We start from the raw sequence: 26,898 nt of genomic DNA on the forward strand, positions 1-26,898 counted from the left end.
GACTGAAGGAATTCAACGTGCATGTTGAGAGTCAATGTTGAGTTAAAACTGTGAATTAAAAATCAGGAGCTTGTATAACTATGTAGAAATAATCTAATTAGTATGTTTAACATGTAGATTGTAAATTGTTTGAAGAGGCTCTCTTTAAATCATGCGTTATTGTTTGAAATGTTAAAAATAAATGTCTTCTGGACAACCCCAGCAGCAATACTATATGCAGTTATGCTTCTCTGCCTTTTAAACCCTTTGTGACTAGATCCAGGCACTGACACAGCAGTGTAGCCTGCTTTTCCCTACCTGTCACACTTGTATTTGTCTAGATTCTTACTTGTTTTCTGAAACTTGCATAAAAGGCAACTTTTTTTTATGTGTATACTCAAGCTGGGGAAAGCTGTGTATATAGATGTCACTAAGATAATCATAAGACTTCTAGAAAATGTTGTAAACTGGACCTGCTTGGCTTAAGTGTTTAAACTATTGTTGAGAAGTTTTGTTTACTAGTAGAATAGTTTTTTAAAGAACAGATTCTTTTAGAATATATTTCGAAATTTGAAAATTTTCAGAACACTGTATTTTCACTCTGTCCTGTAGCTTGTTGGAAATATTAACTCTTGACATTTGCTGACCCCACATTATTACAAGGTTCTTATCTGGTTGGGCAGCATAGTGGAGAAGTACCTCATACCTTTTCAGAATGTTTTGCTTTTCTGTTGGGTTGCTGTTTAGGAATGAAATAGTTGTATTAAGATAAAGCACTGTAAGGGAATGAAATGCCTTTGCTTTGCAGTTCATTGTAAAATTGTTCTTATTATTAATATATAGCTAAGGAGAAAGACGTTTATTTTGCAGAGCTAGTAAAGCAGTTGTGTTCAGAGAAGAATAAAAAGGTAGCCAAAAAGGATTGCTTTTATCTTGGTTTTGTGTCTTAGTTTAAAAGGTTTTCTGTTTTCATTCAACTAAAAAGGTGATAGATCGCTTGATACAACTGGAACTGGGACTTAGGCAAAATTGTCATCTTATGCTGATTTAGGAGTAAGTGTGTGTCCTGTGTGGCAGTTAGCTGCTCAGGAGTTCCATTTGGATTCACACTTCCCTCCTTGAGCTCAATATTCAGGATAGCAGAGTGTTTTATTGCTCTTTCCCTACAAATCAGAGATGCATTTCCCTACAGTCTCTAGAAAATTAAAAGTCCACGGCATGGTCTGATAAGAAGCAGACTTAGTGGGCTGATGCTTAACTTGTTTGTAAGCAGTCTATATACTGGCAGTAATTAAATTTTGAAGGCTTATTGGGACAGTGTTGAAACTTCAGTGCACAACTCCACATTTTTCTAAAAAACCCTTTGTGAAACTACATTTACTGGCAACCACATTCATATTAAATATCAAGATACACTGATGGCCAGAATGCTTTGAATGAGTTTGTTTTCAGCCTTGCTTGCTAGCAGCAAAGGACACTGACGTCAGTTTTTGGAACTGCATAGCATTTGTGGCAGATGATGATTGTCTTACATATTTCATAGGTGTTGTGATGATACATCATTCTCACAGATGTGCTTACACACATCTGTGTCTCAAAACCTGGACTGTAATACTCAGGGGGGCTGGGAGGCCTAAGAAGTATATATCGAATTCTGACATGTGGGCATCATGGTAGAGAGTTCATATTGTCCATTAAATTATCCTGATATATATATGTATAAAAGCCCTCTGAAGGTTTTTGCAGACTTGGTATAGTGTCTGTCTGAAAATATATAGCCACATTAAGCAACATCAATCCATAGTTAGATCTTTACTTGATACTTACCCCACAATGCTGTCAGTGAGCAGTATTTTCTTCTGTCATCAGTTGACTAGAAGTTTCTCATCTCTCCAAATCTATGGTGGAGAGTTTGCTTAGGGTGATGCCTCTTTAGTAGTTTACAGCAGTGGAAGTATATTATGAAATTCACTGGTTGCAGTAAATAACACTAGCAGCATGGACAGTTACTGTATGCCTGCCTACCAGTTTTTCAGGTAGGTTGCTGTAAAGGACAGTTAGCTGTGATGACTGTTTTCAAGATGTGAGGTATCCTGTCCCAAAAAGATTATTAAAGGTTGGAGGTTGAGTATTTGACTAAAAACTTTTGTTTCCAGGTCAAAGTGAAACTTTTTACATAAATGATGTTGACTCTGCCAGGGGAAGTTTAGGTTGGATGTTAGGAAGAAATTTTTTGCAGAGAGAGTAATCAGACATTGGAATGGGCTGCCCAGGGAGGTGATGGATTCTCTGTCCCTGGAGGTTTTTAAGATGAGACTGGATGTGGCACTGAGTGCCATGGTCTAATAACCATGCCAGTGTTGGATCCAGGGTTGCACTTGATGATCTCAGAGGTCTTTTCCAACCCAGTTGATTCTATGATTCTGTGAATTCAAACAACTGCTCTGACTGGTTAGTGTGTACTACAAAGTAAAGAGCACCATACTTTGCTCTGAAAGTGCAAGATAGACTTTTCACCCCTTCTGCTTCTGAAGAGCACAGGAACTGGCAGACTCAGAACAGACAAATCACTGCACTTCTTCCTACTGTGAGAACTCAGAAAAATAGGTAATGCTTATTGCATAGTAGTTTAACGTTGTGATAGATATTGTGTGATAGTCTCTGTAAAGACTTAGACTGAGAAGAGCAGACAGGCTCAATCTACTGAAATAGATAGTAGAAATAAAAAATGGTGGATTATTATTATAAGTATGTGTAAAATATGTTCATGGTACGAAACAAAAATTTTATTAAGTGGGGAGAAAAGAAACATCAAGTTCTAAACCATTACCTTATTGTAAAAACTAAAACTTTATGCTAAGTGACCACTGTACGTATAGTTAACAAATTTATCATATTAGTAAAACTAAGGGTTCAGTATAACTCTTTCATAATTAATAGTCTACTTCATCAGTAAATGTTCAAAGGATGATGTCAGAGCTTCAGCAGTACCAGTGAAGTGTATCTGAGTTCTTTAAGCATCTAATACTGTTTGTACCTTTCAAAAACATAGACTTTATTGAGGAATTTGCTTTTTATGATTTTCATGACTTACAAAAAATCTTGCATTGCACTGTGAGTCCTGGTAAGAAATGCACTCAAGTATTTTTTACTCTGGATTTGAATGTTCTGGAAATACTTTTCTGCCAATCTGTTCTGAATTATTGGCTGCTGCAGTTTGACAGACTTGACCATCTGCTACTGAAGGAAAAGTTATTATTCTTCAAAAATTTTTTGAAAGGAGAAAACTTAAAATTCATGCTTGTTATTTGAGAATCTATTTTAAGAAAGCAACCCGTGTTTAAAACTGATGTGGTTTGTTTTTTTTTTAGTTCCTCAAATGTTAGCAATGATGGTTGACTTGGAAGAAGATGAAGATTGGGCAAATGCAGATGAGCTTGCAGATGATGATTTTGACAGGTAATTATGAAACTAGTTGTTTCAATATATTATCAAGACCATGTCTAAAGGCAGGTTTTAAGTGCAGAATGCAAATGACTACCGTGCATTACTTTCTCTTCACTCAAATGACTGTAGTTTTGTTCCCTCAGTCATGAGCACTTTATGTGTGGGTTACTTTAGGTACTGCTCAGCAGGGAAGTAAACTACTTCAGTTTTCATATATTGCTGTAATTTGTCAAGCTGTATGTTCTCTTGTCTACTGTTTTGTACTGTTTCAGCTTTTCAAACCTCAATTTCTTCTGTCATTTATGTTGTTTGGTTCAGAAGTCAGTGCTTCCTAATCCTTTAAACTGAGGGCTAATCCTGAAGTTAGCTGGAACCAAAGCTAAAGCATACTGACCTGTTTAATCATCTACAACCGATCTCTTTGTATTTTTCTGTATCTATGCCCTTGAAAAGGTGTTGTTATAGAAAAAGGCTGCCTGTCATTGGAAGGATGACATCAGGCACCATGGAATTCCTTGCTAGATTCCATCTAACTCAGTAATAGTACATTTTGTTATTATTTTAAATCCCTTTGTATGTCCAGCACTAGCTTGGTCTTATTGTGTGATAGGTGAGAAAGAGCTAAAGATGTCCAGTGATTCTGATTTGCTTATTCCTACATGCTTTGTAGCTTGCTCCAACTTTTTACTAGAATAATAGTGGTTTGTCTGCAGTGTCTTGTTACATTTGCTCTTGTCCAGCTACAGTTAGAATGAAGCAGAAGCAAGCAGAAATAGATTTAGGTGATAACTATCTCCACACTTCTCTGAAGACACAGGCGTTCATTTACCAGTCTAGACACTTCTTTGACATATCTGGCATCTCCTTCCAGACTCAGATGTAATTAGTGTTTTGAGACAATTTATCGCAAAGCACTTAGAGATCTTCATAGGAAAATAACCAGTAGAAGAGATGTCAGTTTACCCTGAACTGTATAGCAACTTAGACTAGATATCAGACATATAAAGACACCTGCAGAACTGATGGGAGTAGGCGTATGAATTTATGAAAGAACCTGTTTAATCTTTGCCTTTTTGGAATACTTTTTTAGTTCCCTTTGATTATGAAATTGAAAGTAAGCTGTCCTTTCTTCCCTCCCTTACATAGTAGACCATACCCTTTTAAACTTACTTGTTTCCTCAATGTTGAAATTTTACCATACAGGTAGAACTGTCAGACACCACCACTGCATTCAGGTTTGTTACGTATTTGTATCTTTTCAGTCAGCTGAATTTCAAAGAGAAATAGAATATTAAAGTTTAAATCCTTATCAAGCCTTTCAGGGTGTGGAAATTTATTCAGATGGCTTGCTTTAGGCAACTTGGTAAGTATAAGTACACTGAATCATCCGCTTGAGGCATGCCATTTTCTGTTTATTGTCAGCAGAGTAACTTTGTTCTTCTAAACACAGCATAACTGCCCTTTCTCAGTTAGAAACCACATTTAGAGTGAGCAAAGATCAGAAAACAAGTTATGCTCAGCAACCTTACCCTGAAGGAGAAACGTAGCTCCTTTGGGCCTCAGGAGAAGCTTGAGGCTTAGACACAATATATTGGCCATCAGTTGGTCATTGGAGTCTATGTGTGTGGTGATAGTTTTGTTGGTTATTTTTTTTAGCAGGGTCACTCATAGTGCTACAATGTGTTTCACCATTGAAGTTCACCTTTGCGGAGAGCTCAGTGGGTGATATGCATGCTCATGTCTTCTGGTGCTTGAGTCTTTGTAGCTTCAGAAGAAGACTGGAATTTTGTGCAGTCACAGAAACAGGCTTGATCATCGGGCTGCACCCTAGTTAGGGTGTGTTCAGATCTGATTAAGGGGGATGTGACTCAGCCTACACAAAAGCAGCAGGGAATATTTTAGTGTTTCCAGTTTTCTGGTGTTCTGATTTCATAGAGCAGTGAAATTCTAAAGAGGAAAAGGTTAATCTGACTTCCTCTTTCCTTGGCAGAGGCCTTGCAAACATTGCAGAGAGGTGCATGGTCATTTTTTTTCTAGATAAACTATTTCCTCAAACTGAATGCGTGAATTAATGGTGGGAAGAAAGAGCTCAAAGAATGTAATTTCAGATGAAAGCTGATATTAACTCTAGTGAGTTTGCTCCATTCTAAACCTGTGTGCCCATGCACCATTGTCCTCCTTGTGATGTATCTGTTTATTTGAACATGATTAATCTGAAGAACAAATACAATACTGTCAATATCTTTTTGCAAATACCGTTGTTCACGGCATGTGATTTTCTAGGCTATTTATGGTTTGTAATGAGACTTGAAGATTCAAGCATAGTAATTTGAAGACCTCTGTTTCTGACCCAGCTGACTGATACTTTAAAGAATAAGGAGATTCATCCCTTTCTGAACCATTACTCAGCTTTTTCATCATCCTAGGTGTCTAGGATGGACCATAATAACCTTGAGCTATTACAGTGCTAGCCATACCCAGACTGTGACAGTAGTTATCTGCGCCCTGGAAACTTTCTTGCTTTTCTTTAGGGAATAATTCTATTGTGTAGAACAAATCACTTTACACAGTTAACATTTGGCTATTCTCAATTTGCTTGTTCATCTGTCTGACCTGGACTGGATGTTTTCTCCCTCAGTCATTAACGAGAGAACATGCTAGTAGAGTGAGGGTACTGCAACCATGCAAGAAAGGTCTCTTATGTGCCAAAGTTTGAATTCTTCTGGTTCACCTGATTCATAGCAAGTCTGAACTAGTTTGTGTTCTCATGACAGAAAGGTGATGGCCAGTATTGCTGTTTCATTTATTGCAAATTTAGTTTCGTCTTTCTAAGTTGGTGTAACTGCTGCAAAATTCAATCTATACCTTCACTGCTAGTGCTAGTAAAGCTCATGTTTCTCTGGTAGTAAACTTAATGAGTGGGCTGCAGATAATAAATGTCTCAGTGAAGAGTAAATAACTGTGACTGGTGCATGTGTTTTTAGATTTGGGTATAGTTTATGGTTTATCCATTAAGGATGGATACTTGTATTCAGATAGCAAAGGTTTGAAGACTAGAACTTCAGGGAAGGACACTTCTGTGCCCTGCTTGACTGCTTGTTTTATTGTAGATACTAAACCACTGATATTTCTCTAACTCATATTTAGCAATGCAGTGGCTGGTGAGAGTGCACTGGACAGGATGGCATGTGGCCTTGGAGGAAAACTTGTTTTACCTATGATTAAAGAACATATTATGCAAATGCTTCAGAATCGTAAGTATTTTCCATTTTATTTTCCTTTTTTTTTTTCTCAACAGTTCTGTTCTTTCCTGGAACTTTGATACGTCTTAAATTTTCATGTTTAGCTACTTGATGTTTTTATGTTTCCAGTTTTGATGCCACCAGCAAAAACTGTGAATTCAGTGAACTTAGGAAGTTTCTACCTTCTCTTAGGTTGTGATTTCTTAAGCTTATATACAGTGCATTTTTTTCTGCACCATGGGCAGGTGAACAGAGAGTTGAAAACAAAACAAATTTTAAAACAAACAGCCTGTGAATTATATATAAATAAGGGAAGATTTGAGATTTTTTTTTTCCTTATAAATATTCTCTCTAAATCCCTATAGAGTCACTCACAGTACCTTAAATTTACCTGAAGTGTCACCTGTTATTTTGTAGCTTGGTGGTTTTCCTTCTTCAGAACTGCCCTCTTTAAATGACATTTTAGTATGTTACAGTTCATAGAGGGAAACTTGTTGGCTTTTTTTTGCTTGTAACTTCATGGACCAAAATACAGAGGTCTTTGGTTGGCTGACTGTCTTGTAGCATGCTGATTTTTAATATTGGTTTCATTGAAGTGTTTCCATATATTCTTATCAGTTGCTTTGTATGCTTCTTTTCCTCTTAAAATACCTGTAATGCTTGCTCAGGCAATTACTCAAAAAAATATTGCACATTGCTTTCATGTGCTTTCACTTGACCTTTGCTTTGCTTTGAGCCTTTGAAGTAGAAGATAATGCAGCAGTTCTGGTTATGATTTCTGTCTTCATGGTTTAAAACCTAGCCCAGAAAAGACTGATACCATATTGGATATGGAACAGAGGGCTACTCGAGGTGGCACCTAGCAGTGTGTGAACAGTTATAAAACCTGTTTAGAATGAAGGGGTTTTTGTAAAGAAAGTTTTATTAAGGCAACAGGCTAACCTGACTGTTCTAGTGTTGATAGCTTCAAGGCTAGCAGCTGCCTAGTTTTGTAGTACACACAGAGAGGTGTGGAGTCAAATTGCTGTAAAGACCTGGCTCTTTTGAAGAGGAGGAGTTATGCAATTGATGCCTGATGCTTGCTTTCTGCTGAGTCAGGGCTTCCCATAACTCTTGGTACTCTTTAGAGAAGGGAAATGCAAAAGATACGGTTTGATTCAGAGGCTTTCAGTGGTAGGGAGTTGGGAAGAAAGATGGAGACCTTTAGATTAAAACATAGTCAATACACTCAGTAATCAAACTCTTCCTATCCCCACCACTTTTCTCATAAATGTTTATTGAGATAATAATTCAAAACTTCTCAGTTTGGATTGGGTGACCAGATGGTCCAAAGTTCATTGTGTTTCATTTTGTAGATTCATTAATTTCAAGTTTGGAATGCATCCTAACAGTAAAACATGAGAATAACGAGGTGTAGGCTTAACTAGGAACATCCAATGAACTGAAATAGCACAAAATAAACTGCTACTTCCCTATTGTACCTTCTGTCAAGATGATACTTCATCTTATCAGAAGCTTGAGTGTCAGGATTCTACTGCACTGAACTCTGATGTTCTTCATTCCAGGAATATAATACATTCCCAGTAATAATGAAATATTGCATTACTTGGGGAAATAAGTATTGTTACATACCTTTCCCATAGGTTGTTTGATAAACATGTTCATTCTTCTGGTTTTCTCTTCTGTAATCTCTATGGTTTCTACCACAGAGAAAGATTTTTGTAAAAAATTAATAAAAGAAATTAGAGTTTGTCACATTTCCCTTACCTAAAGAAAAAGAAGAGGGGCATGAAAGGTTTATTTCAGCAATACCCACTACCCTGAGAACAGGCTAAGAAGGCTTGGAGGCAAAGAAAGTCTTACATCGATAAATGAAATGTTACTGTTCTTACATAGTCTTGAGGGAGACTCCTGAAAAGTTCCATACAGATGATTTATTTATTTTAAATTTGGATATTGTTTGAGTCACTAGACCTTTTTCTCCTCCTGATATAAAAAGGAAGATGTGGACTGTTCTGATGTCATTAAAACAGAAAAGAAATGGGGGAGGGAGAAATAGAAATAATGTCCTGATGTTTCCCTGTTAGTTCATTTAATGAAAATGCAGTTTCCAGGTGTTAGTATTATGTACATGCTCATAAGCAGCAGTTAAGAATTCATTTTTCTACATCTGGATTTGGCCTGAATTAGACACTCAATTTTTTGTGCATCTCTGAAAGTATGTATGAGGAAAAGTGAAAAGTATTTAACAAATCATGTAGATGCATCAACTCCCCTTCCATCTCTTGTTGTTCACTCTACCTCCTCGTGTATCCTCACCCTTCAAAGAAAAGGTGATTTGTCTTTGTGATGCTTTATAGTTTCTGAAGTAGTAACATTTCATTTTTACTCTTCTGTAGCTGACTGGAAGTACAGGCATGCTGGCTTGATGGCACTCTCAGCCATTGGAGAAGGTTGCCACCAACAGATGGAGGGAATTTTAAATGAGATAGTTAATTTTGTTTTGCTATTCCTTCAGGATCCTGTGAGTACAGTTCTATTAATTACTTCAAAATGTTTTCATTTCTGCTCTCATGACTATGTGTTGAATAATTGAGGGAAATACTTTTTCAGCATCCAAGAGTAAGATACGCTGCTTGTAATGCTATTGGACAAATGGCAACTGACTTCGCACCTGCTTTTCAAAAGAAATTTCATGAGAAGGCAAGTAGTAAAATAGTAGGGAAAAAAGGTGACAAAATTATGGCCCCTTCAGAAACTTGTTTTCTGAAATGTTTCTTTTTCAGGTGATAGGAGCTCTCCTGCAAACCATGGAGGATCAAGGTAGCCAGCGTGTTCAAGCCCATGCAGCTGCAGCACTCATAAACTTCACTGAAGATTGTCCAAAGTCACTGCTTATTCCCTATTTGGATAATCTAGTGAAGCATCTTCATTCCATCATGGTGATAAAATTACAAGAGGTATAAACAAGTTGTTTCATGGAAGGTAACCTTGTCACATATGCAGAATAAGTGTAGCTGAACTAGGACCTCTAAAATGAACCAGTATACATATCTGTTGTTGGTCTAAACTGACAAGAATTAGGATACATATAAAAGCAGATTTTTACATTTGGCATGCTTTTAAGTAAAATTTGTGCTTTAAAAACATAACACTTTCTTCTTTCTCTTTCCAAGCTGATACAGAAAGGCACTAAGCTAGTTTTGGAGCAAGTTGTGACTTCAATTGCATCAGTTGCAGATACAGTAGAGGAGAAGTTTGTTCCCTACTATGATTTATTTATGCCCTCCTTAAAACACATTGTTGAGAATGCAGTTCAGAAGGAATTAAGACTTTTACGAGGAAAGACTATTGAATGCATCAGCCTAATTGGTCTTGCTGTTGGTAAAGAAAAGGTGAGATTTTAAATAATGGTCTAAATATATTTTAAAATGACTTTATTTTTTGCGATGTTAACATTAAATTAATATAATTACTTGTTAAACATATAGCTATATATTGTTGCTGATTTCTATGCTAGTTTTTGTGTTTTCATTTTTGAAGTGACTCTTCGCTGTTTAGATTCACAATCTCACATTACTTTTATTACACCTTAAGTCATTCTTGTCACACTGAGCAGTGTTGAAAGCAAGCATTTTTTCTTCCTTTGGGTTTTTTTGCCTTAAGAGAAGTGCTGGAGCATCTAATTTAGGCAGTATCAAGGGCAAAAAGTATCTAGTTCAAAGGAAACTTTGTATAGTTTTTGTATGCACATGCCTGAAAAAGTTTAAATGTGCTCATAATAGAACTTGAAGTACTTGTTTGTCATGAGGCTTGATGTATTTGGCAGGGTTTTTTTTGATAAGTTTGTTAAAACATGTCTCAAAAGATTGGAGGAACAATTGTGAAGCAGTATAGAAGAGTTGAAGTGATCTTCTGATAGCAAGTTTGCATTATGGTTATGGACTTTCATTTTATTGAGTGAAGAAAGCAAAGTCACATTTCAAAGTAAAATAATGTGATGTATGCAGTATAAAACTACTAATACCCTCCTCTCCAAATTATCAGCCCTTTCCTTTTACGTAGAAGAACTTCCAGTAAATTTACCATGCATGCAAGTAAATTTCAGACAAATTTTAAACATAACATTTAGTTAATTATTCTTGGAGAACCAGTGAGAACATGGGGAGTGAAAAGAGGGTAACATAATTGGGGCATCTCATGTGACTGAAAATGTTACTACCATATGAGTAAGTAGCTCATGCTGTCAGCTTTTATCCCAGTTCCATAAAGGAGTAAAAATAGTAGGGGGATATCTGGGTAAGTTAGAATTGTCAGATTTTAAAATATATGTTTTATTGGTGAGCACTGGTCATTTATGTAGTGTTTTATTTAAGTAGTCCTCTGCTTTCAAGTGTAAGAACAGAGGTAGAGTGAAGCTTAAGACGAGCAACTTGGTGATGCTTCCAGAAAAAGAACTTGTTTTCACTTTTATCCACATTGCTGTCTGTTTCCAGCTTTAGTTTATGTCTTGATAGTGTTACTCAATGTAAGTGAGCCTTTAAGTCTCTTTGAAAAGTACTATCTTAATTTACCTTTAAAAACATACAGTTGTTTCCTGTATCTAGTTTATGCAGGATGCGTCAGATGTAATGCAGCTATTACTGAAAACACAGACAGACTTCAGTGATTTAGAAGATGATGACCCACAGGTATGTTAAAATCATGTCTTTATAGCTCATCGATTAGTATTAAAAACATTGCTTGTATATGTGATATTTCTGCCCCTCACTTAGCCCCTCAGGCTAATTGTCCAGCCTTACAAAAATTGGCATTGTTTTGGCCCCAGAATCTATCACAGAAGCATGGTTAGGAAGTGAGACTTCCAGGACCTATATTTGCTGAAGAAATTCGAACATGTGGGTAACCATTCCTTGCCTGTTAGTAACTGCTTTGTTTGGCATTGTGTGATCTATTTACTTGCTGTCACCCTCTTATAAATAGTTCAACGAAACTTGTTAAACAGCTGTTCTAATGAGCAGAGAGCTATTTTGACTTGTGCACCTGAAAACAAATATTCCTCTGAAAACACAGTACTGCACTCTCTTTTTTGCTCTTATTTTGCCATTTTCAGGAATGTGGCTCAGTAGTATTGTTTAAATTAGTGAAATAATTTATTTCAGAAAGGAACTTTTCAAGATAGTCATGATTGCATAAGTTTATCTTACACTGTCACATTTTTACATGTATAGCAGCTTTGATCAGAGGTACTGTCAAGGTGTTGTTAGAAAGACAGACTTGGGACAGGTCTTTTGGAGATGCATTTTTATATGGATTGCATTTTGGATTAGTTCTCTTTGAAGTAAGTTTTATGCACTGCTGTCAAAGTCTTTTTAAAAGTCCTTCCTTCATGCTTTCCTTTTAAGCATGCATTAAAATAAAATGTGGGGCATGAAAATTCTGACTTTATCTTTTCTAGATTTCTTACATGATCTCAGCATGGGCCAGAATGTGTAAAATTCTTGGAAAGGAATTTCAGCAGTACCTTCCTGTTGTCATGGGACCTTTAATGAAGACTGCATCCATTAAACCTGAAGTAGCTCTTTTAGACAGTAAGTTTAAGATGATGATTTTCTTAAAAGAAATACTGAAAGAAATTATTTTGTAGCACTTATAGATTTTTTTTTCCTTCCTTCTGTATAACAGCACAAGATATGGAGAATATGAGTGATGATGATGGTTGGGAATTTGTAAGCATAGGCGATCAGCAAAGTTTTGGAATTAAAACTGCAGGCCTTGAAGAAAAAGCAACTGCATGCCAGATGCTGGTAAGTAATAGAACAGTTCTGGTGACCTATGTGTTGCTGGTCAATTGAGCCTGAAGCCAAAATCTGTAATAAAATATTCTTTGTAGTATCATGAAATACTTCTGGGTTTTTTTGGGTGATACTGCTATATTTCAGACACTTTGTTCCATGTGGCTTACTTGATTAAATATAGTTTTATTTGGTTTGGAGCTTACAATTTTTAAAACAAACAGATAGTTCTCATTTGTTAGCAAAACTTTTAAGGAACATGATATGTTAAAAAAGTAGTTCATTTTTGCAAATACTGCTGTTTCTGAATTCACTTAAAGAAATACGTGCATGCTCTAAGAGTGACAACTCATGCTGTCAGAATTTCTTAAAATACCACGGTGGAGGGAGAAGGTAAATGTGTTTTAAAGTAAACTAAAAAAACCTTACACCTTTAGCAATCTTTCTCACCATTACATAGTTGAAATATATTAGTATTTTCCTTTAAAGGAGGCATTTTTATGCTCTGTTTTTCAGGTTTGCTATGCAAAGGAGCTAAAAGAAGGATTTGTGGAGTACACAGAACAAGTCGTAAAGCTGATGGTTCCCTTGCTGAAGTTCTATTTCCATGATGATATCCTATTAACAAATTCTACTGTGAAAACAGGGACTTAGTTTGGAAGAATCAAAGTTGTGCTTACTTTTTCTTAAATGAATTGAAAGTGTTAGTGTTAAAATACTCTGTGACTTTCTAGCAGAAATTGTTTCAGAGAATGTTGATTTATATGCTGTTTGAGGCAACGTATCCTACTTTTCTACTTAATTTTTAAATAAATAGTTTTTAAATAAACCATCAGTAGAGAAAGTGATGTTTGTGCTAACAAAGCAAAGGAGAACTTGAACAACCTTTCTGTTATGGCCTGAAACAGGCTTGAGGCCACTTTAAAATAGCAAACAGTTTAATTTTCCTATGTTTAATCTGTATCTACTTAAGAAATCAAATGCACTAGACTAATTAAAAAAAAGCAATTTGGGGTAGAAAACTAAGAGTTTAATTATGGTGGTGGTTGCTTAAATTCAAAGCACTTTATTTTGGACTTGATTGACTTTATTTCCTTAATAATGAAACGTGTTCGAGTGGCAGCAGCAGAGTCGATGCCCCTCCTTCTTGAATGTGCTCGAGTCCGTGGGCCGGAGTACCTCACGCAGATGTGGCACTTCATGTGTGATGCACTCATCAAAGCCATTGGGACAGAACCAGAGTCAGATGTTCTCTCAGAAATAATGCATTCTTTTGCAAAGGTAACGTTATCCTTTACAAATTTTGTGATGCTACTGTCCGTACCTTTTTACAATAAGAAAGGACTGTGCTTGATATTCATTTACATGGCTGGAATAAATGCAAGGCTTCCTCTACATGAAATTTGATTTGACTTTAAATGTTACAGCTAATGGAAAAAGTTGTATTTTTTTTCAAAAACACCAAAGTATTAACCTAAAACAATTATCAGATTTGTTAATTTTAACTGCAAGCAACTGAAGTTGTGGATATGAAATGTACAGCAGTGTTATACCTTACTTGTATAATTTGAGCATTGATTACAGTATGACTGTTTTATTAATATTATTTCTACTAGTGATCCCTTAAAGCAGACCATGTGTTAATATTCTTTGGGTGCTTAGATTTCATTAAGACTGCTCATGTAACTTAAATCTGAAAAACTGATTTTATTTCACAAGTGTATTGAGGTAATGGGGGACGGATGCCTTAACAATGAACACTTTGAAGAACTTGGGGGAATACTGAAAGGAAAACTAGAAGAGCACTTTAAAAATCAAGAATTAAGACAGGGTAAGTTAACACTAATTCCTGTTAACATGTGATAAGGCTGTTCTTTAAACCAGAACTCCTAACTATTTCTGAACACAGAAAAAAAAGCTTAGTTCAGATTTCTTAATTTGTGTATTTATGTAAGGTAATTGGGCTTTGAAACAACAGAAGCATGAGTTACATTTGTAAGCTCTGGGAGGATGAAGATGGCATCATTTGCAGCAATACTGTAGTTTAATCAAAAGTTGATGGACAGATTTACTTGAAAGACTGCACATATCTGATGTCATTTCTGTGGGTTTTTTTCATCTGAAGTCTTCACAGTTTTCTTAAAGCAATGGTAGTTTCTTATTTCTAAGCACTTTTCACATCTTCATGGACAAGCTGGTGTGTTTATTTAATGTTTTACACATTCTTAAAATGAGCTACTTGTACTACTTGTTTTTCTGTGAAAGCTCTTTGAAGCTTCTTAAAGACAGAAAATTCCTGTTGTATCTTCAACTACTGTTTCCTGTTTTCTAAATTTGTTTCTGCATAATTTTTTCCCTTTCACAGGCTTTTTATACTCTTGTAGAAAGATAATGGTTTAATTTTTTTTTGAATTTAGTGAAAAGGCAAGATGAAGACTATGATGAACAAGTTGAAGAGTCATTACAAGATGAAGTAAGTTGATCTGGGGAGTTTTTCCACTCATAAGCACCAGGATAGAAATACATTACACAAATATGCTGTGCTACCTGGTTGAAGTATAGTGCATCCTCAGAATTACTCCTTCCTAGAAGAATGTTCTGTTGCTATAGTCCTTTAAAACTTCAGTAAGAAATTAGTCACATGACATGTGTGAATTAGCAAATATGTAAAGTTTCATTTTCCAGTATACTGAAATAAGAAGTTTGGGATATAGCTTTTTATTTTCTTCATCCTCTCAACAATTCTTAGATGACTTTATCAGTGATGCAGATTCAACACCAGAGCTGACTTGCTTTATCTTTGAGCCTTATGAGCTGGGTGGCTCTTAACCTTGAGCATACCTCTGATTCCTAGACATCTGATATGTCACATCAGGAGCTTGTCTCAAAAAGAATAGCCCAGAAATAGTATCAAAGGATGGCAGGATAAATAGCTGGCATAATGTGTTTCTGTAGGAGAGAATACCAAAGTGACTTTTTAGTTTGAGGGCAATTGTAGAAGAGATGTGATAGCTTTATTAAATCTTAATTGGTATGGAGAGGGTAATAAAGAATAACAAATCACTTCTGCTTCTAACATGACACGAAAGATGCTTAGTAAATTTAAGAACTAAGAAACTTTTTTTTGCCACACAATGCAGGTGTGAAGCTTGATTACAGGAGTTTAACCTGTATGCAGACTCCAGAATGTATCCTAAGAAATCATGCACCTATGTGTAAATACTGTCTTTAATAACAATGCAGTTCTTGAACCCCTTTCCTTTGGGAACATTAGGCCAGAATTCAAGAGGATAGATTTCTGTTGCCTTCATACTGCTTGGGATCAAAAAATAACAAAACTCAAGTTCTGAACCAAGACCCTTTCCTGATTTTTCTTCCTTTCTTCTTTGCAATGTTTACTGTTCATTCTTGTAGACGGTGACTTGGATGGTTTGTTAATGTGTTTTTTCTTATGTTTTGCTCTATGCTGATAATGAAAGAAAATGTGAGCAAGCAGCAGTTTCAGAAAAATTGGATCCATACTTTGCAACAGAGTTGCAAGGCATTTTTTTAAAATGTTTTAATGTTTGCTGTATTTTTTCTGTAAAGTCTGAAGGAAGACTTGTCTACATTACCCTGAGAAAGGAGTGGCACCAGAATGTCACTTGCCATATGGACAAAATTAGCATATGGTAATCAGTAACATTTGGATATATACCTTTGGTCCCAGAGTATGTTTATGTAGCCCTTACCTCAAAGCTTTTGACAGGGTTACACACTACATCCTTGTCACTAAATGGAGATATATGGATTTGATGGATGGACTGGTCAGCAGATAAGGAATTGACTGGATGGCTACATCCACAGAATTCCATTCAGTGCCTCAATGTCCCAAAGGAAATCAGTAACAAATGATGTGCCTTGAGACAGTGGAACATGTTACCTAGAGAAGTTGTACATGCCCCATCCTTGGGAGTGTTCAAGGACAGGTTGGATGGAGCTCTGAGTAACATGGTCTAGTGGAAGGTGTCCCTGTGTGTGCAGTGGGGTTGGAACTAGACTAACTTCAAGGTCTGTTTCAACCCAAACCATTCTGTGATTCTATCGTTCTGTAATTATACTAACAGTTGAAACAGTGAACTTGAAAATCTTTGTTTTACAAAAAAGGTCACAAACCAACTTTGTTTAGACACCTTGGCATTTCTTGTGAGTTCCACTGTTTTAAAGATAATTAGTCTAAACGTGAATTGTATCCTTTTCCTTTCAGGATGACAGTGACGTTTATATTTTGACTAAAGTATCAGACATTTTGCACTCAATATTCAGCAGTTATAAGGAGAAGGTACTACCATGGTTTGAAAGGTTACTTCCACTAATTGTCAACCTAATTGTAAGTACCCTGCTTTCCTTTGATTTGAATTTAATTTTTTTTTTTCTGATGTGTTAATAGGATTTCCATGCTGGAATCTTAGACAACTTGGTAGATAGAACGTAGCAATTGCTGTTTTACAAAATAGACATGGTTGAAGAATCATTCTGGATCAAGAATGAAGTGATTACCTTATGCTTTTTGTGCAGCTGCACTGTTGTGGTACTCAAAATTTTTGGTTGCAAGATCTAGGGTCATTGACACATACAACCATTTTGAGAAATTTAATTTCCCTGACAGTGTCCAACGTTCTCTAAAACGGATTTCAAGAGGAGGGACAAAAAAGTGTTCCAGACTCTTGGAGAAAAATTGAGATTAAAATATGTAATGGAGTGTGAAATAGAAGTGGAAAGGATTTGGCCAAAAATCATTATTCTTTCAATAAGTTCAGATAGGCATCTCGATTTTGTTTTGTTTATGATATTGTTGCAAGTGTAACTGCAGACAATTACATGTTTATAGGATTCAGTTTAATCCAGGAAGATTTTAACACAAGTACTACACTCACTGTTCCTGTGATTGTTCTGTTGATATAATCACTGGCTGTATAAAAATTTTAAGGTGTCTAAAATGTTACCTGTTTTTGATGCAGTGCCCACACAGGCCGTGGCCAGACCGGCAGTGGGGGCTGTGCATTTTTGACGACATTGTAGAGCACTGCAGCCCAGCCTCATTCAAGTACGCGGAATACTTCCTGAGGCCAATGCTGGAGTCCGTGTGTGACAACAGCCCAGAGGTCAGGCAAGCAGCTGCCTACGGCGTTGGAGTTATGGCACAATTCGGGGGGGATGGCTACCGTCCTTTTTGCCCAGGTACATACCTGCATCTGATAAAACTATTTGAATGTGTGATTTGAGTGGGAGCAAATAAACTTAAAAATTACTTGACTTTTGGTTGATGAGGTGTCTTCCCCATGGCAGTGAAATAGATTACCGGTATAACCTGTGTGGTAGACTAATGATAGCTTAATAAAGTATCTGAATTCCTTCAGCTTTTATTACTGTTCTGCTTAGCACTTCTGTTGCAGCACTTACTGCTTAGCAAACTTGATTTAACGTATTCTTTTTTAAGATATGATCTGATATGCACATGTTAATTTCATAAAGAACAGCTTTCTGATACACACCTGTCTTGTAGATGCTTTTTATTAATACTAAAGGGATTGCATATTAGTGCAAAACCACTTGGATGTCTGGAAGAATTATACAAATTATCTGTATTAAGGAATAGCCTAGAATACAACTAATGAGGCTCTCTGCTTTCCTGTTATATATAAAGAAAGAGCCTGATTTCTGTTAAGTAAGAAATGAAATGAGTGTGATAGTACTTACCTTGGTCTGCTTTCTTTCTTAATGTTTCGAGTTTCTCTAAAACTTCAAATTAATCTTAAATTGAAAGGAATTATTGTCTGCTTGTACTCTTCTTACCATTCAACAGAATTAATTGTGCACACTGAGTAGAATCCCTTATCAGAGTTTTTTCCTTTTTTTTAAGAAAATATTTAGTCAGCTAAATATGTTCAAATATGTATTTCACATGAATCTTTAATTAAAGCTGAATTAAACGATGTAAGAAAATAAGAATCATCTGATAGGAATAAATCAGGACTTTAACACAAATCTTACCTACATCAATCAGGGTTGTAATTTTCGATGTTAATATCAATTATTGTTACATGGTAACAATCAAGATGAGGTGTCTTTTGAAAAAGAATAGAAAAAAAGCAGCAGTGGCACATTAAAAACATTAACATTTAAAATTGTCTAGACAGTTCTGATTTTGAAACTTTTGGGGCTTTTTAGCATCTGTTGAAATCTTAATTTTATTTTTCACTCACTAGGATTTGCCTTACTCCACTTGAACTTTGTGGCATCTTTGATCCTTTTCTTAGTATTTGGACAAATAATCACTTATTAAACCCAGACACTTGGCTTCTCCTTTCATTGAACTTTAGATTAAATAGCCTTTTTCCTTTAAGCATATGTTTTGTTAGCAGGCACCTCAAAAGCATTCTAAATCCTTTTGTACATACATGAAAGAATTTTGTGATTTATTTTAATAGATGAAGATGTGCTGTGATTAGAAACAAAGCAAATCCATGGCATGAGAAGTTTTCTACCCCATGGGTTTTGCTGTCTTCTCTGAAAAACGTAATGTTTGTGAGCTTTTATTTATAATTTAATTTCTTTATTGATTGATATATAGCGCTGACATATCTTTCTATTGCAAGTTTGTAGCAGTATGTTCAGAAAAAGCAGATGTATTAATTTATTAACATGAACCATTTGTGGTAGTCTGGTGAAAAAACAGAGGAACAGAGAGAGAACTTGTAAACGGCACATGAGCTACATTATGATGAAGCAAAAAGCACTAAAAACAGAATCAGTAAAGAGCAAAGAAATAAAATGGAAGGAAAAACTATGTAACTTTCTAAATGGGGTTACAAGGTTACAATTGATGCAACTATCAATGTTGCTTCTATTTGTTATGTTGGTGGAAGACTATAATCATCTGTTCTCTGTGAAAATTGTATTCATTAATTGCAAGGGCTTCTTCCTAAATCGCATCAGTGGTCTCGAAACTTGGCAGAGCAGTTCGTCCTTGGAAAAAAACTATTATTATTATAAAAGATGGTCTTTCATAGGCAAAAGTTTTTTTTAAGGAATATCTAACCCAACACCTATGTGGAATGGTTCTGTTGTATAGATAAGAAGAAAACTATCTGTGCCAAGCTGTAGGGAGGAAATTATGCTGATTCATTTTGATGCTCTCTTAATTTTACAGCTGCAAGGACACACATACCTACACAGTCATCCATTAGTGTTAAGGAGTGAAGAAACATAGATGAGTTTTAGCTTCAGCAGTCATGAAAACCTGAGGTGCAAAATGCAGACCCAGCTTGCCTGGACATTGTAGCCTTCTTTGAAACAAATTCTGCTTTGCAGAATAATCCAGCATTATTATCCTGCATTTGATATACAAGTCTAGTGGATCTGATGACCAGTGTTTCTGCAGTTCTGTAATGTTTATCAGCCCCATGAAAGTATCCTTGTCTAGCTTAGGGTTAATGATATTTTTCCATAGCTGCTGAGTTCTTCAAAAATGTAATTCAGTGGAGTTAATATAGCAAGTGTCTTTGTGTATTCTTTAACTGCAAAGCTACTACTTACTCATCAAAATGCACTAGTGCAAGATCTTGCTTTTCCTCAGTAATTGGAGTCAGTTTGAAGTTAGCTTTCTGCACAATTCCACTATTCCAATAGTTTGGAGTTAGCTTATTCCACAATTCCAATATTTTGGAGTTAGCTTTCTGCACAATTCCACAACCTGTGTTCTGTGCTGATATAGAGTTTCACCTCTTTAGCATTTTATTTTAGCAGAACACAGTAACAGTTGTTCTGCATGCATGTAGAGTGCTCTAAAGTCTGCATGGACACTAGTAACTAAACGTGTGACATTAATGTTCATATAGAAGTGTATGTGTGGTTACCCATGTGACTAATAAAAAATGTTCTTACTGTTAACCCAGCAAGAAAATTGGCATTTTTCCTTCATTGAAAGGTGTTTCCTTTCCTTGATTTATGCAGTCTAAACCATGCTAGCTTGATTCATCAGATGAGATTACTCCTACGAGCTTTTACTAGGGCACCTTTTAGTGGTGGGAGGTGTGAATGTGTACATACATACATACATATATTTATATTTATATATATTTTTATATATATGTGTGCACACAAGCAATAGATGTACAGTAGGCATACACTGTAGGCATATGCACTGCAGTTCACATTATTGTAACTGTCTCCTTAGCAGTGCTTTTCCTCATCCTGTGTTTGTAGAGCCTATTGGATTAAAAATACAATGCTTGTTATCTATGTTTTTACTTAGAAATTACAGTGTCTTGTATATTTTAGATTGCATAACTCCAATTGAGAAACATGGGAAGATTTTTTTTTCTTCTGAACTTCTAAAGAAAAATCAAACTTTTGCAGTACCTGTTCTCTTGTGTTTCCTTGAAGAGCATTATTTATCTGTTTGGTTTTCGTATGATAATTGTTGAGCAGAGAAGAATCTAGAACTAGTGGAACGTTGAAATGATTGGATTTTGGTACTTGAGACACAAGAAGTATTGGTTTTATACATGTTCTTGTCTCATGTAGAATTTGTCATGTTCCTAAAGCAGTCTTCATCATGCATTAAACTTTATTCTTGTGTTGTTTAACCATTAGAGGCGCTTCCATTGCTGGTGAGAGTCATTCAGTCACCAGATGCCAAAACCAAAGAGAATGTCAATGCAACAGAAAACTGCATTTCCGCTGTAGGAAAGATAATGAAGTTCAAGCCTGACTGTATAAATGTTGAAGAAGTCCTCCCCCACTGGTTATCATGGCTTCCACTTCACGAAGACAAAGAAGAAGCTGTTCATACTTTCAACTATCTGTGTGACTTACTTGAGAGGTAAGGCAAAGTCTTCACACTAATGCAGAAAGTAAGCCTGTGTGCAGGTTATTTTATGGCATTCTTTTTCCAAAACCGAGAAACTGCCAAATAAATCCGCATATGTTTTAGAGAAGATAAATTGGAATGCCTATCCTGATGTTACTGCTGTCTTTTTGAACAGTCATTCTCCTCATCCTGACAAAGGTCTGTATGGTTGGAAAAAAAAAAAATGGCTGCTTTATGTGTACATGGTGGGAAAGGATCAGCAGAGAACTTCTACAGAAAATTTCAGGAAAATTTTTTATACTCTTCTTACATATCAGCACTAATAACTGATCGCTCTTTTTATTTAAGAGCAGTATGCATGCTCTTGCAGCCTTCTTTTTTTAACGATCTGAAGTAGTTTTGCAGCTTTTTGCTCCTTGAAAGCTAGAGCATCAACAAAGTGAAATATAGAGAAATAATGTGGATAAATTCATGGTGCAATGTTATTTCCCTTAATAGGTTTGTGATAATTATTTCAATTCTATTGAAAGCATCTTATCGCATAGCTTGTTCTTTAGATTTGTGCTCCTTCCCATAGGTCACTGGATTAAAAAACAAAAAAAAAAAGATAATCATTCTAGTGTGGGTGCAAGTTGCATTTCATAACTGAATGAAAGAATGTCAGCCTCTGAGGCGTTATGTAGTAGCCACGTTATGAGTGGCACTGTATTATATCTTAGGAAATAAATATAAAGGAAGTAACTTAGATTTCCTACAGTCTCATCTGCTTTGTGAATGTCTTTTATCTCTTGGTGCTTTATTGAGGCAAAGTCTCAAAATGAGTGGTGGCAACTGAGTTCTCTAGACTGATAATAGATCAGCTGTGTAGAGACACCATAATAGTGCTGACAGGTGGGCATGCACACAGGTATATAGAAATGGGGAATTGCAGTACTAGCATACTTCTGTACCCAGCTCTGTGCAGGTGGCTCAGCCTGGCCACCTGCTTCCCTGGAGATCTGCCAGTCCTACATTCAACAGCCTCTGTGTTCCAGCAGTGGTAGGTGGCAGGGCTAGAAGGTAGATAATGTTTTCCACAGAGATTCCTGGTTGCTAATACTCCTCTACTCCAACATTTGGCTTGGAAAGAGCAGAACTGCTTGCTTGCTGTGTCAGTGAGAGTGCTGGCAGCTGAAGTTACTGATTCTCCTGACACGAGCCATGCAACTTCCTCCCCCTTGCAGCACTGACAGACCAGAGGAGAGAGAGGAATAAGGCCTTTTAGGCAGGGTATTTCTGTCACACTATTTACAGTTCCATCTGCATGGAACTCAGCTGTTCTGTAAAGTTCAGAACTTCTTCCTGATAAAGTTTAGGCTGATTAGAGAATCAGCTGGTTAAATATTAACAGTAGGGGGAACATTCTGTCAAAAGGCAAAAAAGCTGTGTGTACTTACTCAGCTGTGTGAAACTTAAATGTAAATAAGCAGCTTTAGAATAAGATCATACGAAGTCACTCTGCTTACATGTAAAATGCTTACACTGATTAGTTAAGCATTAATTTATTTGTATCTGTATATATTTTGATTGTAACAGCAATAACCCAGTTGTCCTCGGTCCCAACAACTCCAACCTTCCCAGAATACTTGGTATAATTGCGGATGGTGAAATTCATGAAGCTATCAAACACGAAGATCCATGTACCAAGCGGCTGGCTAATGTTGTTCGCCAAGTGCAGGTAAATAAGTGTTGTGATAGTGCAATAGGGCAGGTCTGATAAAGGGCCAAATCTTGTCAGGTGGATGTAGCACCTAATGCTAGAAAGAAGTGTGCCTGGCAAGCACGTTGCTCATAAAAACACAGGGAGCTCTTCAATTATTGTCCAAGAATTTTAGGAATACTTGATTTTGGAAAGGATTCACTTGGGTGAGTGTATCAGCCTGCAAGATCCATTATGTGTGGTAGAAAATGACTTGTTACAATTCTGAAGGCATAAAGAGAAAGCAATTGAGCAAAGTTTCAAAGTGAAGATGGTGTAAGTGCTGCTCTAGATTCTGGCTGACAGATACAGATCCTTGCTGAAAATCTGGGAATGGAACTTTGTATTAGGGTATGCTAATGCATTTGTTCACTTTACCTCAAATCATCAAGGTTAGATAATAATTAATTCTTAACAATACAATGGCCCATAAACATGTGGATTAGTTGTGTACAGCAAAGTCTTGTTTTGGCCAGGAATGACAGGAACATTAATATGAAACAAGACTTCAGCATTGGCTAAATGATTTACCTTCAGACTGTGGAGGAAAAAAAGTCATCTCTTTTAAAAAAGTATAATTTTAGCACACTGTTACCAATCCTGTCTTTCTACACACATAATATTTTGTCTTTAGTAAACCACTGTAAATGTTTTACCCTGTGATAGGAGTTTTAAAGGCACTGTAGTTGCTAGCAAGTCTGCCTGCTGCTGCTTCCCAGATTTCAGGTGAAAGACTTGGCTGTTTCACTGCTAGTGTCTGACATGAGCAATATTATGGTCATAATTGAAATTGAACATAAACCTTTTTCCTCATGCTTAAGTAATCTCAGGCCAGAAATATTTCAGTGTGAAGTATCAATTTAAATGTTTTTCAGAAATGCTGGAAAAGCACATTTAATTTTGCAGTATTTCATCATACATTGAAAATCTAAATGCCTAATGTTATTTAGAACTAGAAACCACAAACTTTATCTTGAGAGCCTTTGGTTTTGAAATTTGTGAATCCAAATTTTTTTTAAATGTGAGAGAAAAGGGCATTATAATATAACTGAATGTTAAACATACAAAATATAAATTAAACTGGTGTTTTTTAAATTTACTTCAAGTTTACTGTTATTGCAAAGGCCAATCTGAAAACCTATAGTCAGTCACCTGCAATGTTTTTTCCTATCATTGTCCTCAAGAAAGCAGGGTGCCAGTTGCTTCCAGCCTCTATTGATAAATGAATAAATACTTTTTTTTTTTTCAATTATCAGCATGTACTGATACCATTAGAACCAGCCTACTGATGGTGACTTTAGAAGCTGATGTTTCAGCTAAGGGCTGTGGTAACACAGATGATAGGTTTATGTTTATGCAGATAAATGCTCTGTAGTTCTCTCTGGGATGTAATTTACCTTTCCTTTCACTACAAAGCAACGCTGTGTGTGGGCAGCAGAATTTTGCACATCCACACGTAGCATCCGTAGCACGTTGTGCTGTAATCAGTGCTCTGAGTGTGTTACTGCTACACCAGTGCCCAAAACACTCTCACGTGGAGGCAGGGTTCAGTTTGGCTTGATCATTGATCTGTTAATGTCAGTGCAGCACAGAGCAAGTGATTTAGGCTGTGCTTAACATAAAAGTATTCATTCAGTTGTCAATTGACCCACTTAGCTATAGGGAATTCCCAGGAGTTTCAAATCAATTACTCTGCTGCTGTTCAGCCTTCTGGAGCATCTCGAGTTGAACCTCTGTAGCACTGCGTATAACTGAAAATGTCAGTCTCTTCTCTTGGGCATATATATTACAGGAATAAGCTGAGTGAATTTTGAGCTTTGTAAGCATAGGAAAGTTTGGGATGTGCCTTGGATGCTTGTCAGCCTGCATGAAGACCACTTCTTGTTTGTTTTCTAGACATCCGGAGGACTGTGGACAGAATGCATATCACAGCTCAATGCAGATCAACAGGCAGCCATACAGGAGCTCCTAAGCTCTGCTTGAAGGGCCTTAATTATCATCTGCAAGAAAACTAACTCCAAATAAACGTTTACCCTATTGTTTAGGTTTCTTTTGTTTCTTTTTTGAGTAAAACCAGAACTGTAGTGCGTGTAGGCCATTCTTCTGCAACCTACAGGCAGTGGCAGCAGGGAGAAGCATTCTTTCAGAACGGTGTTTAAATCGGTTTCTATCCCACACATGGAAGAAGTTTCCTGTAAACCCTACAATAGCACTGAAGAGTATTTTTCTAACGGTATAAGCCATCCATACGATGGTGAAAGGGAAACAAGACGAATTTTCTCATTAGACATAAGATCTTCAGCGGTAGATGTACATTATAACAGATAAACGTTTCTCTACATCTAGTGTTAATTGTATTAATTGGAGTGTGAGTCTTTGTAGGGTAGAAAGTGTCCTTCTGCCCAACAACTTAGTAGATCAAAATGCGAAAAACTGAAGACAAACATCGAGCATGAAGACCTCATTGATCGCACTTTTGATTCCCAAAAACAACTTGTACAGTGACTCAATGAGGAAAGCTGTTCAGCTTCCAGCCCTTGAATGTGAAGTCTCTTTGGCATGTCTGACAGTATCTCATTCACTCCTCAATAAATGACATTGAAACACAAGAAGCTTGTGTAGAAGTTCAGTGATGTGTGGTTCTTTTAATTTACTCTTGTGAAAAAATGCAAATAACAAACTATACAAGTCTCGATTTTATATTTGAAACTTTGTATATTGTTGCCTATTACAGATTTTATGCTTTTTGTTTCTTGACTTTATAACAAATTTTTCACCCAAATGTGTAGAAGGGAAACTTAATGGCATTCCTTGTATGACAGTAAATTTACATATCTTGACTTTAAAATGTTTTTCATGTTCAGATGAAATGGCATTTCTTAACTTACAAATTGTAGTGTTGATGCAGCTGAAAATGTGCAACGTGATCTGCCAGGCAGTGATCCTGTTACAGTAGCCTGTGTTTTGTTCAAAACAATCATGCAGTTGGCAGTCTGACCTGAAAGAATCAACAAAACCTTCTCAGGTCTTTCTGGTACTGCGAGAGCAATACATCATTTACCAGCAAACGTAAGCATAGAGTGTCTGATTTCTAACAAAGGTGAGTGATGTTTTTACACTCTGTTACTTCAAAGCTGTTAGTTTATATATTGATCTTTAAAAACCTTAGTTTTTTCTGAAGTGTTCTTCAAGTCGATATCAATTGTCTCTTGAAACAGAAAATATTTTCAAAGAGGGTATAAGTTTTCTTCCTTTATGACAAGAAAGGGTAGAACTTTACCTGTAATAAATGCCTCTCTTACTAAAGAATAAAATTAGTTTTGTCTTTGGAAATGTTTCAGAAAAGAACATTACAGAATGAGGTGCACCAAAACCAGCCCAGGACCATTATATCCAGATATTTCAGAGAGAAATTGCCTTAACCCTACGAGTTGACAGTGTAGTTTGTTTAGAGGCAACTGAAACAGGGCCACAAAGTTTGTGGCAGTTCTCTGGTCCAGTTTTCATGTTGTTCGGTATCGTTAATCAGTCTAAAACATGTAATTTTTTCCCTGCAGCATGCTACTTGTGCTTTTTCTCAAAGCTTCAGGCTTAGATATTTTTTCCCCTTTGAACTAACACTGTATGGAGAAAATTGTAGTGCATTTGGTATTTCCCTGAAACAGCATCAGTTTTGGCTCTCTGTAACGTAAGAGAGCAGCATTTGAATTGCTCTCCTAATGGATCAACTGTAATCTTCTGTTCTTCCATTCAGTCCAAGTAAAGAGAACAAATAGAACCAGGAGATGGAGTTGCTCTGTGTGCCAGAGCCAGCACTGAGCAACTTTTTGCAGTTGCTTCTAC

At 36.4% G+C, this 26,898-nt stretch overlaps 1 protein-coding gene across 1 annotated transcript in view; it reads left to right on the forward strand.

The window, feature by feature from the left end:
* Positions 1 to 25,667, forward strand: part of IPO5 (importin 5) — a 41,891-nt gene extending 16,224 nt beyond the window's left edge. The window contains exons 9-26 of the mRNA XM_050332700.1: positions 3,351 to 3,438; positions 6,574 to 6,680; positions 9,068 to 9,192; positions 9,282 to 9,371; positions 9,455 to 9,628; positions 9,845 to 10,063; positions 11,276 to 11,359; positions 12,127 to 12,259; positions 12,354 to 12,475; positions 12,980 to 13,076; positions 13,572 to 13,744; positions 14,183 to 14,294; positions 14,881 to 14,936; positions 16,710 to 16,832; positions 17,464 to 17,683; positions 21,101 to 21,329; positions 22,893 to 23,034; positions 24,952 to 25,667. Of these exons, the coding sequence (XP_050188657.1) occupies positions 3,351 to 3,438; positions 6,574 to 6,680; positions 9,068 to 9,192; positions 9,282 to 9,371; positions 9,455 to 9,628; positions 9,845 to 10,063; positions 11,276 to 11,359; positions 12,127 to 12,259; positions 12,354 to 12,475; positions 12,980 to 13,076; positions 13,572 to 13,744; positions 14,183 to 14,294; positions 14,881 to 14,936; positions 16,710 to 16,832; positions 17,464 to 17,683; positions 21,101 to 21,329; positions 22,893 to 23,034; positions 24,952 to 25,038 (2,381 nt within the window). The 3' untranslated portion in view covers positions 25,039 to 25,667. The remainder of the gene's footprint in view (positions 1 to 3,350; positions 3,439 to 6,573; positions 6,681 to 9,067; positions 9,193 to 9,281; positions 9,372 to 9,454; positions 9,629 to 9,844; positions 10,064 to 11,275; positions 11,360 to 12,126; positions 12,260 to 12,353; positions 12,476 to 12,979; positions 13,077 to 13,571; positions 13,745 to 14,182; positions 14,295 to 14,880; positions 14,937 to 16,709; positions 16,833 to 17,463; positions 17,684 to 21,100; positions 21,330 to 22,892; positions 23,035 to 24,951) is intronic.
* The last annotated feature ends 1,231 nt before the right edge of the window (positions 25,668 to 26,898 follow it).

This window comes from Myiozetetes cayanensis, unplaced genomic scaffold (genome assembly GCF_022539395.1).
Source record: "Myiozetetes cayanensis isolate MyiCay16 unplaced genomic scaffold, myiCay2020 scf5-8, whole genome shotgun sequence".
NCBI lineage: Eukaryota > Metazoa > Chordata > Aves > Passeriformes > Tyrannidae > Myiozetetes > Myiozetetes cayanensis.